At 32.5% G+C, this 11,320-nt stretch overlaps 3 protein-coding genes across 4 annotated transcripts; 2 read left to right on the top strand and 1 right to left on the bottom strand.

Annotated features, from left to right (window-relative positions):
• The first annotated feature begins 279 nt into the window (after positions 1–279).
• LOC119828997 (CCR4-NOT transcription complex subunit 9) lies at positions 280–2,185 on the top strand. The gene is made up of 2 exons (XM_038351343.1): positions 280–1,407; positions 2,109–2,185. Exons 1-2 carry the CDS (start codon positions 515–517, stop codon positions 2,122–2,124), a joined length of 909 nt encoding a protein of 302 aa, XP_038207271.1. The 5' UTR covers positions 280–514; the 3' UTR covers positions 2,125–2,185.
• A 1,259-nt stretch (positions 2,186–3,444) lies between these two features.
• LOC119828986 (putative glutathione-specific gamma-glutamylcyclotransferase 2) lies at positions 3,445–5,368 on the top strand. Its single transcript, XM_038351332.1, has 3 exons — positions 3,445–3,709; positions 4,146–4,374; positions 5,180–5,368. Exons 1-3 carry the CDS (start codon positions 3,575–3,577, stop codon positions 5,359–5,361), a joined length of 546 nt encoding a protein of 181 aa, XP_038207260.1. The 5' UTR covers positions 3,445–3,574; the 3' UTR covers positions 5,362–5,368.
• A 2,174-nt stretch (positions 5,369–7,542) lies between these two features.
• On the bottom strand, positions 7,543–11,019 carry LOC119828962. Of its 2 annotated transcripts, none has more exons than XM_038351303.1 (2): positions 10,619–11,019; positions 7,543–9,452 (listed from the first exon to the last, which is right to left on the bottom strand). In XM_038351303.1, the coding sequence occupies exon 2, from the start codon at positions 9,339–9,341 to the stop codon at positions 8,088–8,090; it is 1,254 nt and encodes a 417-aa protein (XP_038207231.1). In that variant the 5' UTR covers positions 9,342–9,452; positions 10,619–11,019; the 3' UTR covers positions 7,543–8,087. The 2 variants fall into 2 exon arrangements, with proteins under 2 accessions (XP_038207231.1, XP_038207232.1); XM_038351304.1 differs by lacking the exon at positions 10,619–11,019 and adding an exon at positions 10,343–10,361.
• Positions 11,020–11,320: the final 301 nt, after the last annotated feature.

Below are 11,320 nucleotides of genomic sequence, written 5' to 3' on the forward strand. Positions count from 1 at the left end.
ACCTATATGAAAAAGAACTCCCATTATTGTGAGTCTGCTATAGACCTTATGCCTCTTCAAATGTTCATGGGCGGTGGTAGCGCTTACCATCAGGCGTTGCACCAGCTCCATTGTCGACTGTAACATAAAAAAAAACAAAAACATTAGTCTACATATAATACATATAATACATATAATACATCGCTAAAATTCTTACCCGTATTATTATACTACTCATTGCTCTTAAACTATTAAGTTATAATATTCTTACTCTGTGGATTGTGGAAATTTTTTACTCTGTACCCTGAAGTTGTATGTTGATGGCGTGTGCGTGACACTCGTTTGACAATTTATTAATGTTAAAAATTTCGTTTTGTCCATAAATAAGCATCATTCCTAAAAGAATACTATGAAAGATTAAATGTTCAATCGAGAGATACAATTTAAAAGTTAAAACGCTTATCATATCTAAACGAAATAATTGGCGGATAATGCCAACATTTTTAGTCCTACAAAGTGCAAAAATTTAATAGTGATGCATACTAGCATAAGCGCACAGCAAAGCCCGGCAAATATGCAGACGGTTGTGGACAGAGAAAAGATTTACACTTGGATATTAGAATTATGCAATCCAGAAACTCGTGAAAATGCTTTATTGGAACTAAGTAAAAAGCGGGAAGTGGTGCCCGACTTAGCGCCTATGTTATGGCATAGCTTTGGTACGATAGCAGCTCTGCTCCAAGAAATTACGAATATTTATGTTGCAATGATTCCTCCCACATTGACAGCTCATCAGAGTAACCGGGTCTGTAATGCTTTAGCTTTAATGCAATGTGTTGCTTCTCATCCAGAAACCAGATCTGCATTCTTGCAAGCTCACGTACCTTTGTTCCTGTATCCATTTTTACACACAGTATCCAAAACCCGCCCTTTTGAATATCTACGCCTTACTAGTCTAGGAGTTATTGGAGCATTAGTTAAAACTGATGAACAAGAAGTTATAACATTTTTGTTAACCACTGAAATTATTCCTTTGTGCCTTCGCATAATGGAAAATGGGTCGGAACTATCAAAGACTGTAGCAACATTTATTTTGCAAAAGATATTACTGGATGATAGTGGATTATGCTACATATGCCAGACATATGACAGATTTTCGCATGTAGCTATGATTTTGGGAAAAATGGTATTGTCATTAGCAAAAGATCCATCGGCAAGACTGTTGAAACATGTGGTCCGGTGTTATCTACGTTTATCTGATAATCCTAGAGCAAGGGAAGCCTTACGTCAATGTCTTCCAGACCAACTACGAGATGCTACATTTACTGCATGTTTACAAGAAGATAATTCCACAAAACATTGGCTAGCTCAATTGATAAAGAACCTAGAAGCTCAGCCCCCACCTGCTAGTCCAGCACAACCGAACATGTGAGAATTGGCTTTATCGAGTTACACCCTCTACAAAACATTCAAAAAGTGGTGCAACTCTAGCTAAATTTACAGTTTATTTATAAATTTAGCACTGATATATTGATGAATAACCATACATATATGAACTAACGTGTCATACAGTGTCACTAGCAAAAACATTGCAAATTATTGATATAGCTAATTGAAAGCACTTATATATATTGATAGTAGAATGGATTCAAACAAATTAAATATTGAGAATAAGATGGCTCAAATCAAAATATTGCTGTCTTATGGTCCATGAGAAAAATAGTCTATGGTTTTTGTATAAAAATGCATTTTAGGTACCTATGTAAGGGCTTGTTACTATCTTTCTCATATAGATAATCCAAGAAATCATACTTTTGTAGTGGGTGTGTAATTCACTTTTTATGATAACAGTCCGAAATGAACAAAGTTCCCAATCACAAATGAATTTTCTAGCTGTTAAACGATTCTTTATTGCAATATAAGATAATTATTAATTCTAATCAAATTAATAATTACTAATACTCAAAAGTTAGACTAATCAAAAGCTGTAATTGTTTGTTTTCTTGTTGTAAACCTCTAAAGAAAAAAGGGGTACTGTAGAATAGTGACCACATTTATTTCAATGCATAAATAAACTACCTTATAATAAATAATGGATTAGTCTCATTTTCAAAACATTATTTTTTTAGGTACAAAACAAGATGAAAGCACTTATTCTGTGCAGATGTAGTGGAGAGGATAAAAGAAATAAACTTTTTCAAATTTTTTTATTATGGTTTTATTTCAATCTTGATTGTTAGGGTATGTTTTTTAAATGAATACTAGAAATCGGGTCCTCGAATTGGATAGTTGGATAATGCCCACCGTTTTCCACCCAAGCAATGAGCTGAAAGATTGTGATATGATGCTTCAGAATTTTTCTTACAAATATAAATGCGAGAAGGTTTTCTTTCATCAGGATCGGATTCCAACGAATCCTTGGGAATAATGAAGTTTATGTTAGTTTTTGATTTTGATGGCTTTTTTGACTTGGATTTTAGTATACTATTTTTCCGTTCAATAAATTGTGTTCCACAATTAACTTTTTCTAGAGATTGAGCACAAGCTTTGTCCATAAAACTATTTTTGTATAAGGTTTGAATAATTTTGCTGCTTGCTTTTGGCTTAACTTTTTGTTTACTACATTTGCATGAATTTTGGTCTCTTTTACGAACCATAGTTACACAGTAATTGTCACATCTCAACGGCCCACTTACTAGAGTATTAACGGCTATATCAACGAAACATTTCTTTAAGATGGTTTCTTTTGATTTTAAAGTTTTAGATAAGCTAGGTTTCTTATTGTCCGATGGAATAATTTTATTAATCACACGTCTCTTCTCAAGATATACTGCTCTGTTTGGCTTTCCATTGATATTTGACGTACTTTTTGTTGGTTTTTTAACTTGTTTAAATTTCACATTATTGTTAATACCGGAAGGTTTAAATACAGGCTCAACGAGGTCGTGACAAAGCTTTTCTGCTACGGTGGGCATGAGGCCGGTGAGAGTGACTTCAGGTGATTACACTATAAAAAATTATTGCATTTTGTATATTTATGTGTGGAATTCAGAAAAAAATTAACACTGCATATTATTTGTTTCATCTCTCATTCATATTAAAATTTCATTTGAAATTGCCACCACACAAGCAATTAATTTATACTCTATGTTAAATTGTCTGCCATTAGTTTCTCTATGGTTTCATAAAAAAAAGTTTAAGTTTTTTATGTTTTCACACATTATTTTAATATTGTTTTTGATTTTTCAAGTGACAAATTAATATACGGTGGTACCAACTACACAAATAATTCTCTTACCTACATGGTGGTAAAATCAACCAAAATTTCCAGATTTTGTGTCTCTTACCATAGAATAAAAAAATTACGTAAAATACGTCATTGTCATAATTCACAATGTCATCGTTTGTCGTGACTCGTCAGTGTCAAATGATAAGTCTTATCACAATACGGTCTAAAACATTACCTATTTAAAAAAAATATGTCTGTAAAAACTGATGAATTATATTTAAGAAAGAATGTACATATTGTAAATTAATGTGATATTAATTTACAAAAAATATTTAGGTGCAAGTAATTGTAATTATAACATAGAATATGTGGGTGTTCGGATATGGCTCTTTAATTTGGAAAGTCGATTTTAAGTATGATTATAAATCTGTCGGATATATTAAGGGTTACCTTAGAAGATTCTATCAGCATAGTATAGATCACCGAGGAGTTCCTGAGAAGGTAAATATCACATTTATTTCACTTTGAAAACAGTATATGGCAATGCCTTTATTTAATACCCCAAATCTCAATGAAAACTACCCTAAATTTTGGTTCAGTAGTTTTTGTATTAAAGAGCACCAAATAATACTATATGTTGATACAAATAAATCTGAAAACAGTTTGATTGTTATACAAATTAAGAAAAAGTCAGGGTGATTTTGTAATGTCACAAAATATATAAGCTTAGTTTGTAGTTAAGTTGCTCTAACTGCAGTTAGTTTTAACATACCTGTTTTCACATAAAATCTGGCTGGAATGGGTTTCGAAATATTAAATATGTAATTTGTGAATAATATAAAGTGAGTAATATAAACAAATTTAATGAAATATAATGAAGATGAGTTGAGATAACAATTTATAAGTTGTTGTAATAAGTTTTATTTATATTTTTCAGCCGGGCAGAGTAGTGACCTTGATTCCCAGTGATGATCCTAATAGTAAAGTATGGGGTGTTGCATATAAAATAAGAAATGAGGATGTTGATCAAGTAACACAGCATTTAGATTATAGAGAGAAAAATGGTTATTCCAAACAAATAGTGACATTCCATCCAAGAGACACCAAACTTGAACCTTTTGAGTTGACTCTTTATGTAGCGACACAGGATAATGAATCTTATGCAGGTAACAGAGCTATAATTTTAATATAAATCGTTTTTATTTAATGTGAAATCAATTTCATTATCATCAGCCCATATATGTTCCCACTGCTGGGACACAGGCCTCCTGTGAGGGTTCAGGCCATAATCCACCAAGCTGACCAAGTGCGGGTTGGCAGATGTCGCATGTCAAACTTTTGATTCTCGGACATGCCGGTTTCCTCACGATGTTTTCCTTCACCGTTTTAAGCAGTGGTGATGTTATCTACAGGAACAGATAAATTGAAAAATCAATTTATTTCCTGCACGCTTGTTTGGTCTCGAACCCCAACTTATTGATTTTGAAGTCTGAGGTTCTCACCACTGAGCCACTACTGCTTATCTGTGAAATCAATTTTCTTCTCAAATATCAATTGTAGCATTAAATATGTCACTGTTAGATTACAATCAAGCTGACAAAATTCTTGCAAGATTGTATCTGACAAGAAGTCATCTGTAACATACAGCTTATAATTTAATGCATTATTTTTCTATAATAGTCTATTAATATATTATATTCAAAAATGGGCATTCAATATGATGGGCATGGTTAGGTTTCATTTATTTGAATACTGATCTGACCAATCATTTATTTATGTCTTTGAATTCGTTGTGATGTTTGTTGTTTTTGTTTCTGTTGTAATTGCAGTTTAGAACTTAATTTCAACTCAAATGGATGTATCACAAATTCAGTAAGCTTATCAAAATAAACCATAGAAACGATAAATAAGAAGAGAAAAATTAAATCAAGGTAAGATAGAAAGCTCAATTGCTTCCCATTATGATTTCAGGTGCTGCTTCGATAGAAGATATAGCCAGGCAAATAGTTGCTTGTGAAGGGCCCAGTGGTTTAAATAAGGATTATGTGTACCAACTAGCCAATGCAATGAGGCAAATTGCTCCAGAAGTTGACGACAATCATTTGTTCTCCTTAGAAGCCACTGTAAAGGAAATGGATACTGATAATGAATAAAAAAAAACCTTTATCAAATAAATATGTAACTTATATTCCCTAAAACTTCTACGATTACTAAGTTAATGTCATTATTAATAATATAATAAATAGAAAATAATTATACTCACTGGTATAATAAATAATTTATAACAACTTTGCACATCTATAGAGAGTTATATTGAGTATACATGAATAATTGTGTATAAATTACCAATGCTGATTTATAGAAGTTTGGTTACACTGTCCTGATAATTATGTTATTTACAGTGTTAACTTTTTATAATGTTACAATTTAAAACGATAATCTCCCAATAATATAGAAGCGTGTACAGGTTGGTTGGTTTGCTTTGTTGTACTGGTAAAATGTTGATTTAAAGATCAACCCTGTTTTGTCCCTTCATCACCAGATTTTACTTGTTTGTAAAGATAAATACAGTGATGGCTCGGTGGTAAGGATTCAGGATGTCGGAATTCAATCGAATAGATGAGGGTTCAAGACCGAATAAGTGCGATTTTTCAATTTCTCTACACATTGTCCACATAACCACTGTTCGAAACAGTGAAGGAAAACATCGTGAGGAAACTGGCATGTCCAAGAAATTAAAGTTCGACGAATTGTGATATCTACCATCCCATACTTAGTCAGCATTGTGTATTATGGCCTGAATCTTCATAATAAGCTGCCTGCAGTGAGAACATAATATATGAACTGTTGATGATGAATTATCTGAATAACAAGATAACAAATGACTCTGATTCCTGAATGTTATATATGTTTCTTTATGTTATGATACTGTAATTTTACTGTATACTTTAATTGAGGTTGTTATTGTTTATTCTTGTATTGTTAATACATATCTTTTCTTTATCCATATATTCTGCATATTGGGCATATTTAATATTATGGGTAAAAAATTACCAATGCCCTAATAGAAATTTGTAATGAAACCTCACGGTTTTCATTTAATTGATTGCTTATCGGAATTTGACAAGTAATTAGAATTGTGGTAAATGGAGAGTGTCGCTTGAATAAATGTTTTTTTTTATTTATTTTCCTTAGCAACAACTGTATAAAAAGTTGTATAAAATAATGATGCAGGTAAAATTTGATTTCCTGCTTGCCAAATGTACATCGTACTTTATATTATTATGTTTTATAGGGAAATTACTGAGAAGGCTGTGAAAATATTAAATAATAATGACTCTCCATAGGGAGAGTTATTGTGTTTATAATTAACATGTAATTAATATATGAGCTTAATTGTTTTCTTCATAACATGTTATTCTTAATCATTTAATTTTAATTGAATTTCGTATTTTGAGTTTTTCACTCAGCAAAACTTCTTGTGGTTATTGTGGCTATGAAAATATCTATGTAACAATCTTATACATAAATATGTATTTCTTTTGTGCTTGTGTTGACCGAATAAAGTATTTTGTGTGTCAGTTGGATCTAAGAATTGTTATTCCGTGTTTTCCACACTTAGTTCCCTTTTTTGGGTCTCAATATGTCTTTATACCAAATTTCATCTAAAGCTTCAGTGGCTGAGGCGTGAAAAGGGACAGACAGCAACGTTGACATTTATTAAATTAGTATAACTTACGGTCTACTTAGGTCCAAAAACTACACAGTGTAATAAATATCCAATCTTATTGTGATTGTCCTCAAGCTAACAATTTTTCTTCCATCTTAAGTTTAATATTTTATTGAATATTTTAATAGAAACAAAAGTTTATATTTTAAATAAGGTACTTACTACTTTTAATTTGGAATCGCGAAAATTTTATAAAATATTTAAATGTTTATCAAATTGTATCTACATAATTATTATTAAAAATGCAAAATGTATAAATTAAGCAATAGTAACTTGTTTAAATGTGTTAGATAGCAATTACATATATGCTTTATGATGATATATTTATACTGTATATTTTATATTGATTTTCAGATTGTCAACTGAATTAGTTTACATGATTGGATTAATGATAAGTACCTAGGTGTAATACAAATGAACAGGCTGTAGACGATGTTGTAACCAATGTAGAGAAATGTCAAGTACATATTATATTTATAAATACCATATATATGAAAAGGCTAAAAATACTTATTGACATTATTTTTTCAATTAAAGTGATAATATTTATTTTATATGTATGTATGTATTTGTGATTGTTTTAATGTTGTAATAAAACAAAATTATGTTTTAAATAACAATTTTATTATGCAAAGTATTTCCTACACATTTTGTCATTTTAGGAACATATGTTAACGAATATAAAAAATAATTAATGAATAAAAATAAAATTATACATACATTTAAAAATTAGTTTCTGTAACAATTATTTGTAAAACAGCATTAATAATATTTTATACAAAACATCATCACATAGATGTATGATTTATAAATAACAATAACACCTATATGTCGATAAAATTTATACATTTAAGTAATTAGTATAATTGGTTACCTAATACTCTAATCGAAATTTAGCAGAAAGGGTGTCACATGCCACTTTTCCTTATCTGTTCATGATAACCCACCAATGCATTAAGATAGCGTGCAGGAAGTATGACCTTCATTAGTTTTATGTATCGATACCTAATTGTTTCTTTTACTGATGAAAATACTTTGGAATAAACCATTTGATACCTTAACAGCGATAAGGCAGGCCGGCGTCATGTGCTTTGACCAACCGCAGAGGATTGCTGTTATCTTTGGCAAACGATAGCACTTCGACTGTTATCACTTGTCACTTTTAACTCCCTTATTGCGTCCAAGAAGTTTATCAAGGAAACTTCGTTTTCTTTTAACCTTTTTACTGTTGCTCTTTTGGTGTTCCAAGTTTTCGCCTTCCGTGTTCATCTTCTCGATCAACGCTGGAATGGTTAAATCTACTATTACATCCTTGGTTGGTCTTTTAGCTGATTCTCTGCTCAATTGCCTTTTTATAGGTGATAATTCGGGAACGTAGTCATTCTCCTCTAATGCTACCGAATTCTTTGATTGATCTTTTTGTTCTGATTCATTATTATTTTCCTGTATTTTTTCCGGACCGTTGTGTAAAATTTCTATATGCGGTTGCACCTCTGGTACTTTTTCATTTTCGATCTCTTGTGGTAGTGTCTTTGGTTCATCAGTTTCTTTCTTTTCAAATACATCATCCTTGTCTATATTATCTGTGCTATCCACACTATCTGCTGCACTTGATGTCGACTTTGGGACTGAACCCACCACTTTCGGTCTTGTTGGAGGAAGATTCCAATCCACTGGTTTACGTTGTGGAGAATATCTTTTGACAAGTTCTTCAAATAATTTTTGTCGATCAATTTTAGGGGAGCTCTGCTCATTGGGCAAGCTTTGATATTTTCTTCTTTCTTCTGGCACGTGATTTTCTTTTCCATCTTCAATATCCTCATCATCCGCTGGTCCCAAATCGATAATAATACGCCGAACTGGTGTTGGTGTAGTATACGGTTCGGCGAAAGGAAATTTATAAATTTTTGGACTCTCAATTTTGTACCTTGTAACGTTCACGCTAGTAGCGGGCATCGAGGCGCGAACGCCGGTTCGAGTGAATGGACTGTCAGTTGGCTCGTGGAGATTTGAAGTAAGAAAATCTCTTCGCATTTTAGAAAGTCGCCTCGTTCGTTCGGCAGTGCTGTACCTGTAGTCTGCATCATCAGTTTGATTGAGGTCTGATGTGAAGTTGTCAGAGTATTTTCGTGGTCGAAAATCGTAATGGTTGCGATCCTCGCTCCTCGTTTCGCGCATACTGGAGTAGCCAGCAGTGTTTCGTTTGAAGTTCGAAGTGGTTTTACCGTGATTGGACGTTATAATTGGCTCGACCTCTCTATAGGTTGGTGTCGGGGTCGTAGGTGACGGCAAGGGCAGGAACACCGTGTCGTGTTTTTCGAAAACCTCGCGCCGTTGACTGAACTGGTCGCCGCCAATGATCTCCCGCGACTTCACACTAGTTGTGGGCGATTTAGCCGCCATTTCCGTTCGATAACAAACCACAACACTTTTGTTATTGATACTATTTTCCTGTAAACACTGTATTTCTATTTTTGTACGACACACATTATGACTTCACCGGTAACATCGTGCCTATAAAAGAGTACACGTCTACACGTTAAATTGGACAATAAAGGTAGTCCGGTCGTCCGTATAAGGTGGACCGTTCGCGATATAATGATGAGTGATCAATAGAGTGGTTCCGATAAGATAGCGACGTCGCGTTAGCGCGATACCTACACACTACACAGTTTCTTTATCTTTCAGCAGTCGAAACAGTTGTGTAAATAGAAACGAAATAACACAATCATGTTCGTAATTAATAGCGGCCCGAGTGAAAGCAAACTGCGTCAGATCGTCGAACGTTCATTATATAATGAATATTAAATCTAACTCCACGATGCGTTAGAGTGACTTAGCCGGCTAGCGTTAAATGTTACGATGCTTAATTCACACTCCAAAGTAAAATAGAAACAATAGTTTATGTATTCATGTCAATAGTTACACCGAATTTAATTACTATGTTTGTCCTGTAGTTAAAAAGATAAATTAACTGCCAATAATTATAAAGATAAGGTTTGCTTAGGAGCAACTTTGTATTAATTAACAAATAGTTTATTTTGAAATGAGAACACTGTCTTATAAATACGTTTCAAATACCTACGTACATAGGTAGGTTTGTATGTTATTCATGTGTCTCAATAAATACTTGAAAGTTAATTTATGTAGCCGTTTTAAAAAACAGCCGGTACCTAATCGATGTTGCAAATCTATATTATCTATAAAATGAACACTATATTGAAAACATGATTTTACAGCGATACTAACATTTTAACGACCTAATAGTTACACTATAGTATCACACGTAAAATGAAATCGAAAAATATCATAAATGTACGTAGCTCTACCTAAATTATTTGCAAAAATTTTAACAACTTTGCCCTGTGAGAACTGAGAACACATTAAAGAAATAGCACAACAACCTTAAATTTGTATGTAATTAATAACACTTAAAATAAAGCCATACTAAGCGAGAATGAGGTACGTAATATTTTACCACATCACACGGTTTAAATATCTATTGAACATAATTATAGAGTAAGTAAGGGGATACACTCTGCGGTTAGTCATTTTTAAACGCGGTTTCGTATAATTCGCATCGTGTAAACTAAAAAGTTCTTTTAACGACTATTAATACGCGAGAACGTATGAATGAATCGAGAATTTTTCAATATAAGCAAATCACTTTTTAAACACACCACACTATACACAATAAAGAAGATTAACCGGACACTACTGATGATATGCACATAACAAAGGTCAGTGAAGGAATAATAGATTGCGAACGATATATTTGTAAACACAAAGCGAATCAGCGAACTATTTTGAATATGCGTACATCCAGTGATTTTGTGAAGCGTGCCATGTGCGTTTTATTTATAAACACTTGTTTTTTCTTCTTTTTAGCTGGGATCAGACGCTAATTTTACATGCATACTATGAGTATGTAGGTACACTATTTGTGGGAATACTCGGTCGGTCAGTGACATTTAGAATAATTATAATACTAAGGAGCAACAATATCGATTGGTCCTTACGAATCCTGACCGAAAACTGCTTTGTAGAACTGGAGAGTTTATTCGCGTATGTGGTAACCATGGACGTAGGTATGTTTATACGTTCTCTTCGAGCTTTCAACACAGCTAGTTGGTAGATATTTAATGAATGAAATTACAGTATCTATGCAACATTTTTAAATTTAACATCTGTTTTATTTCTCTGGTACTATGGGCGAGGACAGACGGAAGTGGAGGATAACCCTATTTCCCGTTGAAGTTTTCGAAATATACTCTTTATAAAAATAATATTGTATAATAAGTATATTATATTTTATTAAAAAATATTTTAATAAGAAAATTTTGTATATGTAGATATTGAAATTTCAAGGGTGGGATTATAAA

The sequence above is a fragment of the Zerene cesonia genome, chromosome 9 (assembly GCF_012273895.1).
Source record: "Zerene cesonia ecotype Mississippi chromosome 9, Zerene_cesonia_1.1, whole genome shotgun sequence".
In the NCBI taxonomy this organism is placed as follows: domain Eukaryota; kingdom Metazoa; phylum Arthropoda; class Insecta; order Lepidoptera; family Pieridae; genus Zerene; species Zerene cesonia.

Coding starts and splice junctions, on each gene's coding strand:
- LOC119828997 (XM_038351343.1), top strand. CDS start 515: ATGCATACTAGCATAAGCGCACAGCAAAGCCCGGCAAATATGCAGACG.
- LOC119828986 (XM_038351332.1), top strand. CDS start 3,575: ATGTGGGTGTTCGGATATGGCTCTTTAATTTGGAAAGTCGATTTTAAG. Junction 3,710..4,145: donor ACCGAGGAGTTCCTGAGAAG/GTAAATATCACA, acceptor TATATTTTTCAG/CCGGGCAGAGTAGTGACCTT. Junction 4,375..5,179: donor GGATAATGAATCTTATGCAG/GTAACAGAGCTA, acceptor TTATGATTTCAG/GTGCTGCTTCGATAGAAGAT.
- LOC119828962 (XM_038351303.1), bottom strand. CDS start 9,341: ATGGCGGCTAAATCGCCCACAACTAGTGTGAAGTCGCGGGAGATCATT.